Source organism: Lottia gigantea (genome assembly GCF_000327385.1).
Source record: "Lottia gigantea unplaced genomic scaffold LOTGIsca_106, whole genome shotgun sequence".
In the NCBI taxonomy this organism is placed as follows: domain Eukaryota; kingdom Metazoa; phylum Mollusca; class Gastropoda; family Lottiidae; genus Lottia; species Lottia gigantea.
The window spans coordinates 311,073-335,524 of record NW_008706902.1 but is presented as its reverse complement, the minus strand read 5'-3'; the positions used below and the strand labels follow the sequence as shown (position 1 = coordinate 335,524).

General features: G+C 34.5%; 1 protein-coding gene across 1 annotated transcript; it reads right to left on the bottom strand.

Annotated features, from left to right (window-relative positions):
• Positions 1-3,147: 3,147 nt before the first annotated feature.
• On the bottom strand, positions 3,148-19,875 carry LOTGIDRAFT_198742 (hypothetical protein). Its single transcript, XM_009046756.1, has 17 exons — positions 19,775-19,875; positions 19,251-19,468; positions 18,813-18,951; positions 16,015-16,123; positions 15,523-15,644; positions 13,783-13,879; positions 13,166-13,301; positions 12,841-12,949; positions 12,464-12,582; positions 12,043-12,140; positions 11,144-11,171; positions 6,147-6,371; positions 5,802-5,951; positions 5,556-5,652; positions 4,914-5,337; positions 3,694-3,772; positions 3,148-3,496 (listed from the first exon to the last, which is right to left on the bottom strand). The coding sequence occupies exons 2-17, from the start codon at positions 19,440-19,442 to the stop codon at positions 3,371-3,373; spliced, it is 2,250 nt and encodes a 749-aa protein (XP_009045004.1). The 5' UTR covers positions 19,443-19,468; positions 19,775-19,875; the 3' UTR covers positions 3,148-3,370.
• Between the last annotated feature and the right edge of the window lie 4,577 nt (positions 19,876-24,452).

The following is a 24,452-nucleotide window of genomic DNA, read 5'->3' as shown; positions in this document are numbered from 1 at the left end:
AATCTAGAAATATTATTTCTACTACTAGAAAACACTAGTAGAAATAGTGTGTCCTAGACAAAATTGGGTGGAAGGGATTATAAAAACCGATGCCCCTTGTCTTACCCACTGATACTATACTATACTGAGTATATGATCACAAAAAACTAAATATATCAATATATGGAACATAAAACTTTATCATTTCTAAAAATAACGTACACATCTTACAAGCACCTTTTCGGTCTGAAAATAACGTAAACATCTTACAAGCCCCTTTTTGTTGTTGAACGAAATAATACACATGATAATGATGTATACTAAAATATAGAGCATATTGGAGGTGATGTTCAAATCACCTTACCTCCAGAAAATATCTTGTACCATCCGAAACGACCTGGAATGATGACTAGCCAATGTTGGACGCCGCCATCGATGGATATAGTTTGAATGCTGCCGATGTTGGATGGATTGAAGTTGGGTGCTGCTGATGATGGATTGGGCTCGACGCTGATGATGGGTATTGGATGCCGTCGATGTTGGATGATGGCACGGACGTCTATAATAACCTTATAAATTATTATAGACGTCCGTCGATGTTGGATGATGGCACGGACGTCTATAATAACCTTATAAATTATTATAGACGTCCGTCGATGTTGGATGCCGCTGATGTTGAATGGATGTTGGATGCCGCCGATGATGGATGGATGACGCTAATCTCGGATGATGGATGTTCGATGATGGATGCCGCTGATGATGGATGCTGGATGGGTTGACTGTCATTTAGGCACAGATTTTTTAAGCACACCTCATTTAGACACAGTCTATTTAGGCACACTCATATTCGGCACACTGTCATTTCGGCACAGTGATTTAGGCATACCTTCAATTAGGCACATATTCATTTAGGCACACCTTCAATTAGGCACAAATTCAATTAGGCACACCTTCAATTAGGCACACATTCATTTAGGCACACCTTCAATTAGGCACACATTCATTTAGGGACCTGACCAAGAAACGATCAAAGAAAACGTGAAACGACCTGGAACTGAGCAGGAAAACGACCAGGAAACGACATCAAACTATTTTGAAATGCCGAAAGGTCTGGTACATTGGCGGCTGCAGATGTTTGGATTTGGGGGGTTGAGGCACTGCCAAAGGTTTTTTTCAGGACAATGAAGCGAGTGTCGAAGGCACCAATCCATTCTAAAGGGATATGGTAGCACCCTTCCACTTGGAAAATCATTCACTTCATGCAATTTGAATATGTGAAAGTGATACCAGACCTATCCCTTGCTTTCTCTTACAATATATGAAATGACCTCGCCTTTCGAGACAGATAGCCAGGTGTGCCTAAATGAAATTGTGCTGAATATAAGTGTGCCTAATTGAAGGTGTGCCTAATTGAATATGTGCCAAATTGAAGGTGTGCCTAATTGAATATGTGCCTAATTTAAGGTGTGCCTAAATCAATGTGCCTAAATAACGCTGTGTCTAAAAGTTAATGGCATGTGCCTATCTGACCGTGTGCCTAAAAGAAGTGTGCCTAAATGACTGTATACCCGTTGGATGCTGCTCATTCCTAATTTTAAGGCTGACATGAAGCCTGATCACTTTTGTAATAAACTACTATCGGTAACCCACTTTTGTAATAAACTTGGCTGTTACAAAAGTGGGGAAGCTTTACTACAAAAGTGGTGACCCTTGATAGTATTACAAAAGCTGGCGAGCTTATTACAAAAGTGGTGACCTAATTTTATTACAAAAATGGGCGCATGTTATTACAAAACTGGTAATATTACAAAAGCGGTTGATTTTATTACAAAAGTGGTGAGCTATTACAAAACTGGTCGTTATTACAAAAGTGGTTCCTACACCTTGTGTTCTTATTACTTTGATCAAAATTCCTTGTGTCCATATTACCGTGACCAAAATACCTTGTGTTCTTATTACTGTGACCTAAATACCTTGTGTTCTTTTTACTGTGATCAAAATACCCTGTGCCCGTAGTACTGTGACCAAAATACCTTTTGCCCCTATTACCTTGACCAAAATACCTTGTGTTTGTATTACCGTGACCAAAATACCTTGTGTTCTTATTACTGTGACCAAAATACCTTGTGCCCGTATTACTGTGATCAAAATACCTTGTGTCCATATTACCGTGACCAAAATACCTTGTGTTCTTATTACTGTGATCAAAATACCATGTGTCCATATTACTGTGATCAAAATACCTTGTGCCCGTATTACTGTGGCCAAAATACTTTGTGTCCATATTACTGTGACCAAAATACCTTGTGCCCGTATAACTGTGACCAAAATACTTTGTGTTCTTATTACTCTGATCAAAATACATTGTGTCCATATTACTGTGACCAAAATACCCTGTGTCCATATTACAGTGACCAAAATACCTTGTGTTCTTATTACTGTGATCAAAATACCTTGTGTCCATATTACTGTGATCAAAATACATTGTGTCCTTATTACTGTGATCAAAATACCTTGTGCCCGTATTACTGTGACCAAAATACCTTGTGCCCGTATTACTGTGACCAAAATACATTGTGTTCTTTTTACTATGATCAAAATACCTTGTGCCCGTATTACTGTGACCAAAATACATTGTGTTCTCTTTACTGTGATCAAAATACCTTGTGCCCGTATTACTGTGACCAAAATTCCTTGTGACTGTATTACTGTGACCAAAATACATTGTGTTCTTTTTACTGTGATCAAAATACTTTGTGCCCGTATTACTGTGACCAAAATTCCTTGTGACTGTATTACTGTGACCAAAATACATTGTGTTCTTTTTACTGTGATCAAAATACCTTGTGCCCGTATTACTGTGACCAAAATACCTTGTGCCCGTATTACTGTGACCAAAATACATTGTGTTCTTTTTACTGTGATCAAAATACCTGGTGCCCATATTACTGTGACCAAAATTCCTTGTGACTGTATTACTGTGACCAAAATACATTGTTTTCTTTTTACTGTGATCAAAATACCTTGTGCCGGATTACTGTGACCAAAATCCATTGTGCCCGTATTACTGTGACCAAAATTCCTTGTGACTGTATTACTGTGACCTAGATTAAGAGTGTGATTTTTTTTTTCTTAGTAGAGTTTCATTTCTAGGCAAGCAGAAAAAGATGGAAGAAATGATTTTTATTCATCAGCTTAATAATATTTTCAGTAACAATTAAAATATAGAGATAACAATAATATATTGGCATTTATAGAAAGAATTAGCTGCTAAGATAATCTTATGTTTAAACATTTTTTTTCCTTCATAATAGTGGTAAAAAGATAAAACAATTGAAAACATTATTTGGTCAAAGAAAATAACAATAATATTAACAATATATAGATAAAATCAAACAGCCAGTTTACTGTGTGGGTAAAGTTGTGAAAATCGTCCTAATGTCCAGATTGGAAATATATTTCTATAGTTAGTGTAGCTAATAGCACAGGTTTTATTGAAGACACCTGGTATATTCTCCTGAAATGGAAATGTAATTGTTTTATGAAATTATTCATTTTAGTGGGTACCAAATTATGTGTCGGAGTGTCAATTCAATATACTGTATCATATATATAGATTGAGTTTCATAAATCTAAGTTAAATAATTGGTGAACAAATAAAACATGTACATCGTTACCCCTTCCAATTAAGAACATGAGATGAATATATCATACCTGTGGCCAATCACCATTAGATAGTTGTCTGTCCATAATTAACTTGATTCCCTTTTCTAAAACTTCTACATGAGGGTATCTACAATATAAAGAAACATTCACGTTAAAATGACTACTTTGATAGTAAATTGAAATGGGGCTTTTATAGTAGAAAAGAGTTAAACTTAAAATAAATAAACCAAGAACTAAAGATCCAAAAATCGAATCAGCATATTGGTGAAATGTTAGAATGTGATATAAACTAAAACCATATTACTCTTATCAAACAAAAGAAAGTAGAGAGAGAGAATTACAAGGAACATGAGATAGTAGAGAGTGGTATATCAAGGAACATGATATAGTAAAGAGAGAGGACTATAAGGAACATGAGATTGAGAGAGGATTACAAGGAACATGAGATAGTAGAAAGGAGATTGCAAGGAACATGTGATAGTAGAGAGAGAGGATTACAAGGAACATGAGATAGTAGAAAGGAGATTGCAAGGAACATGTGATAGTAGAGAGAGAGGATTACAAGGAACATGAGATAGTAGAAAGGAGATTGCAAGGAACATGTGATAGTAGAGAGAGAGGATTACAAGGAACATGAGATAGTAGAGAGGAGATTGCAAGGAACATGTGATAGTAGAGAGAGAGGATTACAAGGAACATGAGATAGTAGAAAGGAGATTGCAAGGAACATGTGATAGTAGAGAGAGAGGATTACAAGGAACATGAGATAGTAGAGAGGAGATTGCAAGGAACATGTGATAGTAGAGAGAGAGGATTACAAGGAACATGAGATAGTAGAAAGGAGATTGCAAGGAACATGTGATAGTAGAGAGAGAGGATTACAAGGAACATGAGATAGTAGAGAGGAGATTGCAAGGAACATGTGATAGTAGAGAGAGAGGATTACAAGGAACATGAGATAGTAGAAAGGAGATTGCAAGGAACATGTGATAGTAGAGAGAGGATTACAAGGAACATGAGATAGTAGAGAGGAGATTGCAAGGAACATGTGATAGTAGAGAGAGAGGATTACAAGGAACATGAGATAGTAGAAAGGAGATTGCAAGGAACATGTGATAGTAGAGAGAGAGGATTACAAGGAACATGAGATAATAGAGAGGAGATTGCAAGGAACATAAGATAGTAGAAATAGGATTGCAAGGAACATGAGACAGTAGAGAAATGAATGGACATGTGTAAATGAATTTAAATGTAAAATGCATACTTGCCTAACAGTCATTAATCCTAACAAAGCCCAACATGTATTAACAATCTGAGACGTTTCACATTCTACATATTGTCTTTCTTCACAGGATTCAAACTTTTCCCCCCAACCTCCATCTTCTTTTTGTTTCAACTCCAAAAATTTACACGCATTTTTCACTTCAACAGGCACATTATTTTTATCATACCTATAACCTATACAGGCATAGGCTTCCAGTCCAAACCATGCAGCATAGGTGAAACACACACCCCACGAGCCTTCCCATGATCCATCTGGTCGTTGTTTACTCTGTATATATGTCAGTCCATCGTCAAGTGTTTGTCGGATTTCATCAGCACGATATTCGGGATGTTTGTCAAGAAAATGTTTTAGACATTGCATCACAGCTGAGGTACATTCAACATAAGTATAATCTATCATAATATCACCTGTAAAACAATCCTACAGTTAATTTTTAAGATGATCGCTTACTCTCCCAAATATTGATTGATTGTTTTGTCTTTTTTTATCACTATCAAATTGATGGATATTCTGGCAATTAACCAGCTATAAAGTTTAAAAGCTGCCATGAAGCCATTAGTAGATAATCTGTGGGTACTTAAACTCCTAAAAAGTTCCACATTTTAAGAGAAATGAAAAAGCTCACCAAATACTTCAGAAGGATTTAGCTTCTCCAATAACACACCACCCCGTTTAGTTTCATAGCTAGCAAAACCTCCATCATGGCACCTCATACTTAATAACTAAATGTGAAAAGACAATTAAAAATATTTAGACCAATTAAATAATTATATCTTTAGTGTAAGAGAGTTAATATGGCCATCTATAAACTAAGATGCGTGATGTCAAGGGCTTAAACATATTTGTAAAAATTAAAATTTCCTTTCCTTACCACATCTACAGCTTGGTAAAATTTCTCTACATCAACAGTCTGTGATAGCTGTTCACATTTCTCTTGTAAATACATAACACTCTTCAACCCTTCAGCTGTACAATCACTGACAATCCATCCACAATCTTTGGTACTGAATGGAAATCCTCCCTGTACACAGAATAACATAATTTAAGAAGATAGTTTTCTGCAGACACTGGTAGGTCTACATTTAACAGAGGCTTAACTGATAATATTGTTGTTTACTGTATGATGAGATTGGTTCATCGTGCATCCATCATTTTGTTTTTAATCAACCATACTCATTGTAAAAGTATAATTAAATACAAAAAACATTTTGGCAACAAAAGAAAAGTAATAAAAGGTATAATAAATAATGTAAAGTATTGCCTTATTCATCTGTCTGTAATATTTCTGATATTGTGGGGGATTCTCAGGAATCTGAGAAACTTTCAGGAACTTGTGTGTTTTATCTAAACATTTGGTAAATTCCTCAACCTTATCAGCACCAGCTTCCAGGAGAGCTTGAGCAACAAATGCTGTGTCCCATAACTGTGATCCATTAGTACCCTTAATTGTTAAAGTCATTAACAAAACATTATTGTTTTTTTCTTTTCTCTATGTTTTTTTTTTTTATTATTTGAAGAATAAAGCTCCTTCACTTATTTTGGTTTTTTTAATTTTACAGTATTTAAACCAAATATCTTGTGTGTATAAGAAATGAAAGAGATTTGAGCTAGACGTCCCAGATTTTGTCAAACAATCTTCAAGTTGTGACTGACTATCTGTCCATTCAATACTCTGAATTTTACCTTTTGACAACATGTCCCTGAGTACACAGATATCAATCTTTAATCTTTTATCTGTTAATGTTTTTGTTGAGTATACTGTGTCACACAGGGACCTATTATCAACAACACAATGAATTGGTACAGAACTAGTCTCAAGACTTAAAATTTCACATATTACAACTCTTAAAAGACATCCCTCAGCAGCCTCTAATAAAGCTAAAGATTCAGCTGCAATGGTACTTTTAACTACACAACGTATTTTCTGCCAAGTAATTAGAGCTGCTTTCCCAATATTGCCTACCAAAAACACTATATAGTCTACTTGGGAACCCCCACCTTTCAAATTTGCAAAAGATGCGTCACTATATGCCAACAAACAAAGTTTGTGAATATTGCCCAGATTTGCAAACTTAAGATGAAAACGATCAAAAGAGATATCTGGCCTAGTTTGATTTGCTGTCCAATTCAATTGGCCAACCAAACCATGCAATTGATGAGCCTCAGCTATACTGATAGGATCAGATTTAGCTCGGTTAGTTTTATCAATTTTCATGGACTCAATCTCATTGATGTACTCATCTTGATTCATTTGAATTTCAACATTAATTTGCTTCAAATTTAGACCTACATAATGAAACACATCACATTCTTCTGAACTAATGAGAAATTTTGACTTAAGAACTTTTATCCCCCTTTCTTGGAAGACCTCTGTACCACCCCAGCAAAAATCATCTACATGACAACATATAACACCTTGCAATGTCCCATCAAATGGCCAGTAAAATATCGCTTCATCATAAGAGCTTACTTGGGCCCCACAGTTTAAAAGTTCATCATTTATACGGAGATACCAAACTCTTGGGGCATCACACAAACCGTACACTGTGGTTTTTAACTTTCAGAGTTTATCAGTGCCTGCCTCTGGTGGAGGTTTTAGAAATATGTCTCTATCAATAATACCACCTTGGAGAAAAGCAGATTTCACATCAAGAGAGTTTAGTCTCCAGTTAAAAGTTGATATCAGAGTCAAAATTAGTCTAATATTCTCTCTACAGCATGTAGGAGAATCTTTCCTGATACAGTCTGATTGTTCCTCGAATCCTCGTGCTACAAGTCTTGCTTTAATAATTGAGACACCATCTTTTGTTTTTTCTGTTATGACCCAATGCACTGAAATACAGTTCTGACCATCATTACAGACCTCTGAAAACACATCATGTTCCTTCCAATTACCAATTTCTTTTATTTTAGCCTCAGACACCTCCAGTGATCTACTTTTGCTCTCAATTTGACTTATCAAAACATTCTCAACTGGTTTCCATTCTATCACATCTAAATTAACACTCTTAAATGAATTATCACTACAATCTTTTACATTAACCCAGTGTCTATTTTTACCAGTTGACTTTCCTGCCCGGCTTATCACTATTGCTTCTCTCCAATCTGTCTCTTCCTCCTTTATCAGTATTCTTTGTCCTGGGAATGATTTTGCTAAATGTTCATCATCCAAATCAGAGTTTTAGGTACTGGTACACTGTTCACCAGGAACATCACTACTGTTGACAGGTGTGTCAAACTCGACCAACTTTTTGATGGATAAATGCCAATCAGAAGAATGACTAGTTTCGTCATCATTGTTATCCTTAACATCAGGAGACTGCATCTTATTCCTGGTATCATGTCTTAACATACACGGATGCACACGGACATAAGTACCCCCATGTCTAACAAAAACTTGTCAGTTGTCTTTTCCAATAACTACGCCTGGACCACACCATTTGTTCTCAGAGCCCAAGCTAGACCTACTTTCATAGAGCAATTAGTATCAGCGATTATCTTCTCCATCTTTTCCTATTATTGCATTGTGTCTCTCTGTTATTCCATTTGACCAGGGTGCCTCTGCTGCAGTTGTCAACTCTGTAATATTCAAGTTAAAACGCCATGCTCTAAAACGGGAATTATTAAACTCGCCACCATTGTCTGTTAAGAATTTATGGGGAACACCAAATATGGAGATCCAATGCTTGAATATTATTGTCAATTATTTCTTCTTTTTGTTTAGATTTCCTAAAAACCCCTGCACTGAATCTTGTTGCATGGTCTATCATATGCAAAAATGGTTCACCGTTTATAAACTTTAAATCCATGGAAACTGTGTCATTGAATTCTTTAGACAATGATATACCAACAACAGGGCGTAACGCTGGCTTTTTGTATTGAACACATATATCACAATCACTTTCAAAGTTTCTCAACATCTTAAGAAAGTCTTGGTCTTCAATTCCAGTTTCAGTAATTTTTCACCTGCCGGGTCCAAATTGTTTATGTAACTTTTTCACAATGTCATATTTCTCTTGTTCAGTCTTGTTACTTACAGGACATTCGCTGTAAAGGAACACTTTTGGTTTCATTATAGGTATGGCATAATGTCCACTTGTTGTAAACTGTAGTTTGTCATTTCCCAGAATGTTAATACTGTCAGTGGAAAAGTTTAATTTTAAATCTTCGTCTTTCATCCAATTCTTGCTAAGTAAGAGAGGCAAATCACAGTCCACAACCTCGCTTTCTATTAATATTTGTTCACTAACGATATATATTGGAAATTTTACACATTTCGTAGATTGGATAGGAGGACCCGAACCAAATCTGAATACCATACTACTCTCTGTTTCTCTTACTTGGGAAGTTTCATCATCATCTAGTGTGGACTGGTAACAGTTTATCCAAGTTGTATCACACACATTTTGTGTGCAGCCACAGTCTAAGATGCCATAGTTGAATGTTTCTCCAAGGAACTGCTGTAGATAGACCTCTTCGACACCCCTAGAGAAAAGAGTGACTTTCTCCCAATTTTGTTTCCTAGATTCATAACTGTCAGGGCAGTCACGAGCCCAATGAAAAATAGAACGACATATAGCACATGTCAACGTATTACCATAGTTATCTACTGGATTAGTACGTCTGGCATTCCCACGTTGACCTGAACCTCTCCACCTAGGATTAGTACCACCACCTCTTCTCCTTGAGTAGTTTGGTCGCTGCCATCTGGATGCGCGACGGCCATTAGATGCGTAATAAGATTCTTCCACACATTAGATCTGTCGTCTCTTGCTTCATATAGGTGTCTTCTGCCGTAGTTGTGTGCTGAAAGATAACCTTAAGTTGTTTCTTCATGTTTTCATAGGTCAGCTCATGAATAGTGGCTCTAGCCAGTTGTTCTTTTCCTCAGTTATATTTGCACTCTTTAGTACACGGTAGGCCAGTACACCATCTGAAAGGTCCATTTTACAGCTCTTCAATTTGTAATTCAACCGCTCAAATTCATTTATGTAGTCTGTGACAGACATAGATCTTGGCCTGGAAAATTTTTCAAAGTTCTCATAGGTAATGAACGCTTGTTGGTTTGCATCTTTGGCATAAAGTTGTTTTAATTTCCGTATCAGAATGTCAATACCAGTTTCATCATTCAATTCTTTCACATCGATGTCTAGGCATCTGTTTCTAGTCTTTTGGTCCAATGATAAATAGACTGCAGTACCTTGCTTTTTTGCCTCAAGGTCAGTGACACATTGCCAAATTTCCACGGATCAAAATCTTCCCCGACGACGCCATATTGTTTATTATTGTTAAGCCACTCACCACAACAGCAATCACCAGAAATATTACTCTCCATATACTGGTTAATTAAATCCAAACATTTTCACCAGATACAACATTTTGTATTGTCACAATGTCTTTTCCACCAATTATTTTACCAATTTTAGTCAACTTTCAGTTTGTTTCAATTTCCCACATTCCAATGTCACTGAACTTTCGCCTCTTACACTGCTAAATGTACTCTCCGACCATGTGGTACGAAAGTAACTTTGATTTCAAACTCTTTCGATTTATAACACATTTTCCATGTATCTTTTTCCTCGCCTTTATCGCCACTATTATCGCCAGATATAGTTCAGTTTTCGTCTAAATTAAATATCACTTTGTTCCATTCCATTTAATATGTTCTTCCGCCGCTTACATCATCAGACTCGCTCCAAACTCTACAATCATCCGCTAAATATTACTCTCTTCTCTACACGTACCCAACTACACTGTTTCTAGGCCTGCATTACCCAAATACCCGCTCTGCTACCATGTTAAAGTCATATACAACACATTATTGTTTATATATTTATTACAGTGGAACACGTCCACACATCGTGGTGGCCACACATGAAGTGACGCTACAACAATCCTGCAGGCCAAGCATGCACGTCTAGGCTACTAAATATTCATGACATACTTAATATTCATATTACATCACATGCTCATAACATTAATGAAAGAATAAGTAACAGGCTTTTTAGATTCTACTTTCTATCTTGTGTGGACTAATGATGACAGGTTATGCCATGCAAGACGGGATATTCTGTTCTGTCAAGTCATCACATGTATTTAACATTTAACCAATAATAATAATTAGTAAAATTAAGTTTGATTAAATTTAGATTTTTGTGACTGATAGCATAATCTTAAGAAATGTATAATTAAATAATATTCTGTGTTACTTACATTCATTTTCATTCCATCTAAACCAATCCTAGAAATATAATAACATTGACATTATTCATTCCCACCTACTGGTTATGTCTGATATCAAGTTGGAGATATAATATAAAGACAATAACATCAATCAAAGATGAAAATTTTGGGAGGGGCTGTAATCTGAAATTGAGACGACTGGTACCATTCTTAGAGGAGCACTCTATGGTAATAGTCTATCACCAATTTGTCTTACTTTCAGGAAGATTCGAACCCACCTAATCACCTACCACTTTATGGTAATAGACTATCACAAATTTGTCTTACTTCAATGAGGAAGATTCGAACCCACCTAATTGCCTAGCACATTATGGTAATAGACTATCACAAATTTGTCTTACTTTCAGAAAGATTCAAACCCACCTAATTGCCTAGCACATTATGGTAATACACTATCACAAATTTGTCTTACTTTCAGGAAGATACGAACCCACCTAATTGCCTAGCACATTATGGTAATACACTATCACAAATTTGTCTTACTTTCAGGAAGATACGAACCCACCTAATTGCCTAGCACATTATGGTAATACACTATCACAAATTTGTCTTACTTTCAGAAAGATTCAAACCCACCTAATTGCCTAGCACATTATGGTAATACACTATCACAAATTTGTCTTACTTTCAGGAAGATACGAACCCACCTAATTGCCTAGCACATTATGGTAATACACTATCACAAATTTGTCTTACTTTCAGAAAGATTCAAACCCACCTAATTGCCTAGCACATTATGGTAATAGACTATCACAAATTTGTCTTACTTCAATGAGGAAGATTTGACCAACCTAATCACCTAGCACATTAAGGACATAAATGCACACATTTGTTTTGATCATGATCAAACAATAGCATTGTTTACTCACCACAGATAATCTTTGACTCTATCTTGATGTTGTATAAAATCAGGATGGTCAGCTCCATCAATATACCATCTAGCTAACATCTGAATTACTTTAGATACCTACATACATAATTACATCTTTCCTTAGATTGAATAGAATTAATAAAACAACAATGTGAAGAACTGTTAACATTTAAAGACATTCAATTTAATGTTATACAAATACTGATTTACAAATATGCTATAAATTATTTCATATTATCAACTCTAACTAGATCTTACTTCTATCATAATCTATATTTCAATTTCCTTAGCAAACATGAATACGAAGCTATGGATTTTCTTAGCATATAAGTTGTAAATTTTGTACATTTTCACAAATTGTTGAAACTGTATTCAAGTGTGCCCACTAATTCTGTTTCATTTTCATATTTATTACTTACTGGACCAATACTGATGCCTTTAGTAAATCTATCATCAGCACAAATATGATCATAACACATTTCTAATGCTTTTTCTCTTAACGATGATAGGTGGTAGCCTTCATAAATATCTAAAGCATCTACAAAAAGAGGATATCTCAATATAAACACGTGTGGGTCTGGGTATCGCCAAAAAGAAGAATTAGAATAGGCTTTGCTTTACTTTGCATACTAATACCAAACATGTAATCAATACTACATTAATGTGCACTAGTGTAAGAATCTGGACAAAATGTGTAGTATCTATAGCGTTCACAAGTCTACATTGTCATTATTCAACCAGTCAAGAAGTAAAGAATGAATTAATGCTGTGAGAAATAAAGTTACAATAAACTTACAGTAAGCTATATCAAGAAACCAGGAATGTGGAGTATATAAATCAGCTTTAGAACAATTATTTCTCTGAGATGGCCAGTTGATACTTTCATAATCATCAGTATAAAGTTCCTACAAAATATAATCAGGTTCCAGAGTCGATACACTTTGATTGTTTTTCAATTGCCTAACTTTTATTTGTATACATCTTTAATATTTAACATTGGGTCTAGACATGTTAGCAACAGCCATTATAACAAACATGACTGGTAATTATAGCCAGATCAAAAACCCCTGATTCTAAAACTTAAACATTGTCCAGATATATAGATATAGAATGAAAGTTACCTTTCTTAAGGATAGAATCAATTCATTTTCTTCAGCTTTAAGTCTTTTACCATAACAAAAGGCCATTGGAAGATAGACTTGACGACAGTGACACCATAATTTACTAGGATGTATGGGAATCCATTCAGGAAATACCCTATAAATAAACACATGGTATTCCAAAAGGACAGTCAAGATTAATTAAACCAGTCCTATTCAGGTCTCTAATAGACTCAAATAGATAAACAGGGCATTAGATTGAATTGGAGAAAAAAGTCAATTTGAAACAATGAACAGATTACAGTCATCCAAAGTAATATTTGTATATACCTAGATAAAACAATATATATATACCATCAATTTGTTAGTAACAGTACAGTTACTAGAAAAAGTTCTTACATTAAGAAGGATTTAACAGTGTGTCTAATGTAATAGGAGAACTATAAATTTGAAGAGGAGAAAGTGAGCAATGAATATGTTAAGGTAGTAGCCTGGGATATGACTAGTGTAAGGTTGATGTTCTAGATATACATTGTTTAAAGTGATGGACTTCATCCCATTCCATCAGCTAATAAATGGGAACAGAAAATTCAAAATTTCAAGACTCTCTGTTTCCTGTATTTTCTGTGATCACTTACCACATTTCAGGGAATAAGGAATGTAAACCATCCCAGCTATACACATTTAAAACAGCTAGCCAGAATTTGCCCCAGGATGGAATAGCTTTAGCAGTTCCTACAAGTACAATTGTCATAATATTTAACACTGATACAGTTATTTACTTGGTTTGATACACAAATGTTAGTAGTAAGGTCTGATTGCTAATCATGAAAAAGTAATATTGTCTCATTATTTCAGTCAACCAAATTCTACAGGTTCTGATAAATATTTCTATATTGCTCTACAACTGATCTATTTAGCTCTATTTTAACAGTGAAAACATTTTGTTATTGAAAATATAAATTGGTGCAGATAATCTAGGAAAGGTCAATGTCAAGATTGTTTCATGGAGCATTGTTATTGCAGGGCGTTCTTTGAACGATTATTTTTTTTTTTCGTCAGCTAGGGAGCTTATTTCTCGGAACCAGAAATAGGTACGACAAAACGGACTTCATGACGTTTTCTAACTCGTGGCTATTCACGTATTAAATGTAAAACAAAAATGTTCTGTGCAACCGGAAATGAGATAGCAAAAAGCCAGAAATGGACTGAGTGTATTTATCGTTCGATTTTGCTCGGGTTTCCTTTATTATAATTCTTAGTACAAAGGACATACGATAGCAGTTAAAAATATTCGATTTTCCAAAATTCGTTCGATACTTTTTTTTGTCGAAATTAATCGAAAAATGCTACTTCGGTTGCTTTTTGACGGATCGATTTGAAATTTTTATGACGTAGACCGTCGGAATGGGCAAATAATTCTGCATAATCAAAAAATGTTTATCACTTTCGCTTTCGATATTAGTACTTCCGGTGGCATCACTTCCGGTGAAATTGAGTTATGTCAGAAATGACATATGCATAAGCTTAGTGTCGCTAATACAAAGTGTTACAACTAAAAAAAATTTGTTCCGGAAGTAACATATAGGTCGCCATATTGGTTTGCCTCAATATGCAAAACTTGCTATTTTGGAGCTATTTATCATCCGATTTGAACAATTTTGGTGTCAAATGATAGAATTAACGTTTATCTAAAACTTGTTAAGGACAGAATTTTGATTTTCTGTTTTGCCTTTTATGTACGACCGGATATTTTTATTTAAAGTTTGAAGGCGTATATCTCATGACCTTGACCTTTGGTGACCTTCATATTTACTATGATGATAATTTGTGACCTTGAATATCTGATGACCTTTGGGGTCAGACAACTATTTTTGATTTTATAGGGGTTTAAAAATGGTCCATTTAGAACATTTGCAGTGCTGTATCTCGTAGCCTAATAATGATATAGCAATAATTCTTTCGATTTCATAATGCTGAGATTCTGAGCTTTCCAGTGATATACAACATGTCTATGTAACATGCATATTTAAAAATTCTATTCGTTTAACATTGTGGTATCAAATTTACGTTGGTTAATGAGATGTCAGTATAGATAAAATTCCTGAGTTTGACATGTCCGTTAAAGCACCATTCTCCCCAATTTCTTTCTAGAAAGTTCATCAACTCCAACCACTTTTGGATATTTGCATTTAGAGATGCAGAAAAGTATTTACATCAATGTAATTACAATAGACCAACTTCGTATGTACCTGAATGTCGTAACACGCCCTGCATCAGTACTGTTATTAGTACAGTTCTAGTTTCTTTTCTTTTTCATTTTCTACTTGCTGACTCCATCAAGTCCAGAAAATGCCTATTCGATATGAATAAATTACCTAATTCATGAAGTAGGTTCCTGGCTTTAACTAGATCTGGATCATCTTTAGACACCCCTAATAATCTCATAACAACATAGTTTAAAGCACATCCAAATACAGTAGGTGGTCCTTCTATATGTCTGAAACAATATGTTTAGATATTTATTCATGGTCAAATAGGATTACTAGGAGATGATGTGACTGCTTGCTGATATAAGTTTGATAAAATAGGTGGTTGAATGTTATAAATATTACAAATTTGGGTATATTTTCTGTTTAGGCTTAATGAATGGTCAAGACAAACCACTGTGAAATGGACCTGACAAAAGGATATCAACACATCTTACTGCATATCAAGATTTTATATAAAAGGTGCTGTGAATTCTCATCTAGTTTCTTACAAGATAAACACTTTTTTTATTTCAAATTTAAGGCTTTGGAACTTGTTGAGTTATGGTTATACACCCTAACAACACTGTCTCTAATAAACAATGTAAAATATAAACTTACAATCCCCAGCCTCCATCTGGACACTGAACTGAACGTAGATATCTTATCATTTCTAATGTCTGAGCCTGAGTAAATTTGGTACCAGTAATATAACATGTTATAACTAAACCTACAAATTGAGACACTTATTACAATAGGGGCACAAGGTATTTTGATCACAGCAATATGGACACAGTATTTTGATCACAGCAATATGGACACAAGGTATTTTGGTCACGGTAATATGGACACAAGGTATTTTGGTCACAGTAATATGGACACAAGGTATTTTGATCAGAGTAATATGGAAACAAGGTATTTTGGTCAGAGTAATACTGACACAAGGTATTTTGGTCACAGCAATATGGACACAAGGTATTTTGATCACAGTAATATGGACACAAGGTATTTTGGTCACGGTAATATGGACACAAGGTATTTTGATCACAGTAATATGGACACAAGGTATTTTGATCAGAGTAATATGGAAACAAGGTATTTTGATCAGAGTAATACTGACACAAGGTATTTTGATCACAGTAATAAGAACACAAGGTATTTTGATCACAGTAATATGGACACAAGGTATTTTGGTCACAGTAATATTGACACAAGGTATTTTGATCACAGAAATAAGAACACAAGGTATTTTGGTCACTGTAATACAGACACAAGGTATTTTGGTCACAGTTATACAGGCACAAAGTATTATGGTCACAATAATATGGGCACATACTATTTTGGTCACAGTAATACAGACACAAGGTATTTTGGTCACAGTAATACTGACACAAGGTATTTTGGTCACAGTAATATGGACACAAGATATTTTGGTCACAGTAATATGAACACAAGGTATTTTGGTCACAGTAATATGGAAACAAGGTATTTTGGTCACAGTAATACTGACACAAGGTATTTTGGTCACAGTAATACGGGCACAAGGTATTTTGATCACAGAAATATGGACAAAAGGTATTTTGATCACAGTAATATGGACACAAGGTATTTTGATCACAGTAATATGGACAAAAGGTATTTTGATCACAGTAATATGGAAACAAGGTATTTTGGTCAGAGTAATATGGAAACAAGGTATTTTGATCAGAGTAATACTGACACAAGGTATTTTGGTCACAGTAATATGGACACAAGGTATTTTGGTCACAGTAATATGGAAACAAGGTATTTTGATCACAGTAATATGGACACAAGGTATTTTGGTCACAGTAATAAGAACACAAGGTATTTTGATCACAGTAATATGGACACAAGGTATTTTGATCACAGTAATATGGAAACAAGGTATTTTGATCACAGTTATATGGAAACAAGGTATTTTGATCACAGTAATATGGAAACAAGGTATTTTGGTCACAGTAATATGAACACACGGTATTTTGGTCACAGTAATATGAACACAAGGTATTTTGATCACAGTAATATGGACACAAGGTATTTTGATCAGAGTAATATGGAAACAAGGTATTTTGATCAGAGTAATACTGACACAAGGTATTTTGGTCACAGTAATATGGACACAAGGTATTTTGGTCACAGTAATATGGACACAAGGTATTTTGGTCACAGTAATAAGAACACAAGGTATTTTGATCACAGTAATAAGAACACAAGGTATTTTGATCACAGTAATATGGACACAAGGTATTTTGATCACAGTAATATGGAAACAAGGTATTTTGATCACAGTTATATGGAAACAAGGTATTTTGATCAGAGTAATATGGAAACAAGGTATTTTGGTCACAGTAATATGAACACAAGGTATTTTGATCACAGTAATATGGACACAAGGTATTTTGATCAGAGTAATATGGAAACAAGGTATTTTGATCAGAGTAATACTGACACAAGGTATTTTGATCACAGAAATAAGAACACAAGGTATTTTGGTCACTGTAATACAGACACAAGGTATTTTGGTCACAGTTATACAGGCACAAAGTATTATGGTCACAATAATATGGGCACATACTATTTTGGTCACAGTAATACAGACACAAGGTATTTTGGTCACAGTAATACAGACACAAGGTATTTTGGTCACAGTAATGCAGGCACATGGTATTTTGGTCACAGTCATAAAGGCACAAGGTATTTTGGTCCAGGTAATACAAGTACATGGTGTTTTGGTCACAGTAACAGGGGCACAAGGTATTTTGGTTACAGTAATACAGACACAAGGTGTTTTGGTCACAGTAATACAGACACATGGTATTTTGGTCACAGTAATACAGCACATGGTATTTTGGTCACAGAAAGGGCACCTGATGTACATATACTACCTTCTGTTTGTTGTATCAGAAGGCAAGACCTACTTCTGTGTAGGGAAGATAATAATAAGTTGGAAAGGCAAGATTAAATAAAAGGTTTATGTTTTAATATCTACTCCTGATGAAGATGATGAGAGATGAGTGTTGCCATAAGCCAAATAAACAGAGGTAAACATATAGATGAGTCATTTTCAAAATGTCAAGTTATTACTAACTTTGTACTTATATCTTGACAATAATAGTCATCCTTTTTATATCATGGAAATATGTAAATTAAGTAATTTGGTTGGATTGTACGCTACAGAATACAGCCAGGTTGTGAACACAAAGCAATAATATTTACAACCTTTCTGTCAAGGGCTTGGTATTCGCTGATATTCAATCCAATCAAATTGCTGTATTTCATGATACAAGAACAGTGGCTATTGCAGTCAAGGTGTAAGTACAAAATTCGTAATAGCTTGACATTGTAAAAATGATGGATTAGTTTTGTGTGATTTTATAATGTATTTTTAGTGAAATAACCTGGCATTAAGAACAATGGTCCACCATAATCACCAGCCCAATGGCCATCTTCAGCCTGTATCTTACTATAAAACTTTATACCATTATACCCTGCTTTCTGAGCTGTACTTGGTCTCGATAAATCTGGTGCATGCTTACTCTGGAATTTACAGAGATATTTATACCAATGAACAAAAATGAATACATAAATCAAATTATTGGAAAATCTTCTCAAGGGCTCTGGATTTATTTGTATTGCCAAATCGGGTCTGATTGGAGCTGCAAAATGACAAGCTCTGGTTGATGCCTAAAGAATATGTCTGTTAGTATTACATAAGCCAGTTTTACTCATCCGATTTGGGTTGGTCAAAGCTCTGTGATTTAAAGAAATATTTCTAGTGTTCAGAATTGCCATTGGTATTTGCCACGCCAACAGATTATAAAGAGGTAAAAACTTACTGTTTCTAATCCCAAGGAGTAAAGTTCTAACATAGTTTGTTCTCTATCCACTGGCTGACCTTCTTCAATATACCGCCATGTTTGTCTACCCTCAACATTTGTCAACCTCCATCTAGATAGATCTGTAGCTGGCTCGGTTTTATAAGGACCACCACGATTCCTGGCTCGATTATTCTCATATTTATGTGGCATGCTGTCTTTCTACCCTTTCTATTTCTCTAACGAAATACAATCATGACAATGGCACTCACAGAAACTCACAAAAGTTTATTTTTATCATGTAGGCCTATTATAGCCTAAACCATTGACCATGTTAAGAAAAAAATAAAGCAGGGCCAAGAGTGTATGAAATTTAGACTCCACAGAGCACAGGCATGGAGAATAGGGTAGGCTATCTTTGACACAAAACCTCTTCCATACAATTGTGAATAACAAGAAGGCAAACTGAAATGTGAAGGCATAATTGACAGCCATTTGATTTATTTTGTTTGCAATGTTTCTGTCTAAAAAATGTAACCAAATACCTTGTTAATGGGTGTTTAACGACAACTTCAATGTTTCATTGGAAGTGTAGCGATAAATCAGCTCAGCTGTTTTGATAAAGAATCCCCATCGCCATCGCCAGATGATAAACAACCAATCAAATATCTCATCTATAAGCTTTATGATCATGTGATACTAAAAATAGACTAGAATTAATAGGGATTCCCCATTGTTGAAATGAAATTTGTTGACTTGTATTGATCAAGATGTAAAGAAAATGGTGTAAATTTGAACTTAAATTTATTGACGCCAAACCTAAAGACCAATTTGGATCAATAATATTATGATTTATTTCGTTTTCTAAATAATATTTCGTTCCGTTATCTCGTGAAAACGCACGAGTCGTAATTTGTACAAACAAGATGGCCACCGAAGAACTTGAAAAAGCACAAGCACTGCGTTTAACAAACAAAAACGCTGCCAGTGAAATCTTTTCAGCAATAGGTAATTATAGTCCCTCGATCTCCAGAAAAATGTAAAAAAAAGCGATCAATTTATGGGTTTGTTTGTCTGTAGTCCATGTTGAAATTTGGCCATTACCGGTTTACTTCCAATTTCGCCAAATCATGCTCACTATGAGTACAGTGGTGTAACCTATTTTCGTGTATATAAGGATTCAACACCGAATTTCGTCAAAGATAAAAAAACGAAATTTTTTTATGTCTTAGATGTTTCCTCAGATATTCTACAAAATAATTAAAATTGGTTTATTTTGAATTTCTTTATGAATCCTTCACTTTGGCCCATATTTCATGAGCAACCAACTCGGCAACGGCGGCAGAATGCGTCACATATTTTCGTGTACAATGTTTTATCTATAAATAAGTCTAGAAAAACACGTTGTATGGATACCGGGTGGTATAATTAACTTCTCTTAGTATTTATCTTTAATATCAATTCATTATAACTAGTGACAATTCCTTCAAAGAACCACGATCTAAAAAAAAAATAGTGACTGACAAAATATGATACGTAGCGTGATTTATTGCTAAAAGTCACTGAAACAACATAAGAATATGGCCCACTTTGTGTTCCATAGAAATTTTCTGCTGACACGGAACCCGCTAGTTGATCACGTAACTTCATTCGTTGGAATACATTCTAGCAGACGACACTTGGAATTTCGATTACCGCTTAGGATTATAAGGAAATTCAGCCGATAAAAAATGGTGATGTTTGGTAATAAGTGAAATTGACCATTTTGTATTTGTCAAAGTATACATTAATACATTTTACTTTGCTTGAAACTACTGGATTCATTCTACTAGCTGATATTGTACAGAAAACCCATTTTTATTAAAACAAACTAATGCAGAGGTCGCGCAAGGTCGCTCATGTAAATTATTAAACATTTCCGGAAATCCACGAATAATAGGTTTCCACGAAATTAGGTTACTTGACTGTTTGACTGTTAACTTTTTTTTATCGACATATATTTTTGTAGTGGTTTTACTAGCTTGAATTGTATCCATTTATTTCAGTGAAGAGAAATCTACCAGCTGGAGATGAGGATGGGATTAAAGTCAAGGAACAGGCTATACTTGACCTGGGAAGTATTTATGCTGAAAATAAGCAGGCTTCAGGTTAGTTTGTTACTACTCAGCAATCAACCAATGTAATATGCCACTATTAAACCAGCCTACAGTCAGAAAAAAAGAAGCTCTCATAGTGTTTTCTACTGAATGAATAGTATCATTCATATATTAATTATAGCTTAAATTTGTTTTGAATTTCCAATATTAATGAAGTTAAGTAGTTACAAAAGTTTTTGTTTTATTTTTGTATCTTTATATTCTGCACTTAATTGCTACTTACATTAGAGTTGTAACCTCTTATAGATTTTGTACAATGAAATCAAATTTATTCTGTCTTCATCTATACCATTACCATTTACTCTAATCATACTAGAGTCGTTTTTGTCGCACGATTCGATTAGGTAGATTAGCTATTTTGTGCATTTGAGCCAGGACGTTTAGGCTAATCGGTGCATTTGTGAGACAGTTTACCTAAACTGATTAGGCTAATCGACCTAACCGTCCCAGTAGGTGGTTAGGCAATTCGATTAGGTGTGACGTCATTGGTAATTTATACTATTGGCTAATATCAATGTTGTCTATATAAACATAGATGTCAAAGAATAGATGTCATTGGCTAATATTAATAGACAACCTTCTTTTGTTGACAGTACAGTCAGCCATATTGCCTAATCGCCGGTATCACATTTGTGGCCCACTGCAAATGGTACCTAATTGTACTAGCAAATTGAAACCTAATCGAATCGGGTGACAAAAACGACTCTTATCAATCTTGAATTTCTTTCAGAAATCATTGCTTTGATAGTTTTCACCAGACCATTTTTAAGTATGGTCAGTAAAGCTAAAGCTGCCAAGTTAGTCAGAGGTTTAGTTGACAGGTTTTTAGACATGGAGGCCAACACTGGTAAAGAGGTATGTTCTTCTCCTTCAATGTTGTAACTGAAACAAAACCAAGTAGAGAGAAAGAAGTCAAACTCCTCAAAGAGTATATCAAGTTCTCAATTTGTTATTTTGAAGTGTAAACATACCTGATGATTTTGTTGTATCTTTTTAGGTGGAGCTATGTAAAGAATGTATTGAATGGGCTAAGACTGAAAAGAGAACTTTCTTACGGCAGGCTTTGGAGGTAATTAGTGGAAATTATTATTTTGAATTAGGCACATGTTATTCAGTTTTTCTGTTTTTTTTTTTTAAATTTAAGCATAACTACAAAGAGACATTTTTGATACAGCACTTTGTGTACAAGCACATGTCTGGTGTTATGGCCTTTTTACACTAGGATGTTTCAAAGCTGCAACCTTCCCCGTCATCAGATTTTGATATTAATCTTTCTATTTCAGGCTCGATTAATAGCTTTGTATTTTGACACTAAAGATTATCAAGAAGGACTGAAACTTGGTTGGTAATTTTTACTTTAATTTAACGCTAGTTCACTGAACTTGAATAACACTTTTGAGCATTTACTCTAAATCTCCATCAATATATTTGTGTCAGAATTGATTGTTTCCATGATTTCAATAGATTCCAAGTCTTGTGCTATATAATAATAATTGAATAAATAGATAACTTTTGAACACCAATTATACACAGAGGTAACTTGTGTTGTAAATGGATATTGAAGAGGAACTATCTTAAAAATCTGTGTGTTTTGGTTCTAGGTTCATCATTACTTAAAGAACTAAAGAAACTAGATGATAAAGCTTTATTAGTAGAGGTACAATTATTAGAAAGTAAAATCTACCATGCTCTCAGTAATCTACCAAAAGCAAGGTAACGAAATTTATGATTAAAAATCTATTCTTACTTTGCTTACCATAACTTGATTGATGCTTCTCCATTTTAAACTATTCAATAGTGCTTTTCTGTCATTTCTATATTTAATGATTTGCTGTTGGTACATTGAAAAGATCACATTTTGGAATGATTCCACAAATCATGTTGTGTTTTTTTTAAATATGAGTTGATAAAGAAGTAAGTCCAATAATTTGGATGAAAAGGATTGAAGTAAGAATAGAATTAACACATTTTGCCATATCTGGAAAAGATTCTAGTAATGTTATTACCAGGTGAGTTTTTTTCAGGGCAGCTCTAACTTCAGGAAGAACTACAGCTAATGGTATTTATTGTCCACCTAAACTACAAGCTGCTCTAGATTTACAATCAGGTAGGAGGTTGAATTCATGATCAATACTTCAGACCCTGAAACTGCTATAATCATTTGCAAACAAGCACAATCATAAGCGCAGTCATAAATTGATTATTATGAAATATCGCTTCCAATAAAGTTTAGATAAAGATGATTTGTCATTTGTAGATCTTTTTGAAATTCGTTGCACTTACATTGGTTGGATTTGTGTCCCTTTCAACTGTACTAAATATATATCATAATAGACTTCACCCCAACATAATTGTCTAGTTAAAAGTATAACTTAATTTCTATTAACTTTCTTACTTTTGCACAAGTGTTATTCCATAATGATATATCTTTTTTACAGGAATTCTACATGCGGCAGATGAACGTGATTTTAAGACAGCCTACTCCTATTTCTATGAAGCATTTGAAGGATATGACTCTATTGACAGTCCTAAAGCTATTATAGCTCTTAAATATATGTTACTGAGTAAAATTATGTTAAATACGTAAGTATCTTAGTTATATTTTAACAGATTTTAAGTGGAATTAAGAAAAAAGGGTGAATCATTTGAAGGACTAATGATTATTAAAGTAACGTGTCAGACTAGTTTTGAAAAATACTACTGTTTATTTTTGTCTGGATACTAATGCTGAAGGGCATTGCATATCTTCGAGACTCTATGATGCTGCTATTCTGCTATTTAATAGAGTATTACTCTCCTGGAGTCTGTGTAATTATATTAATGTTTGTAATGCCCAAAGATGATTTAATTAGTAAGCATACATACATTCTAATAATATGTTTGGATAGACATAGACACAGACAACAAATATGGTTTTTGATCCAAGGTAAGGGAGGCAACATTGTCTGATACTATTGTTTTATCATTATAGAGCTGATGAAGTTCACAGTATAGTCAGTGGTAAATTGGCGTTGAAATATTCTGGTCCTGCAGTAGAAGCCATGAAAAGTATTGCTGATGCCAGTCA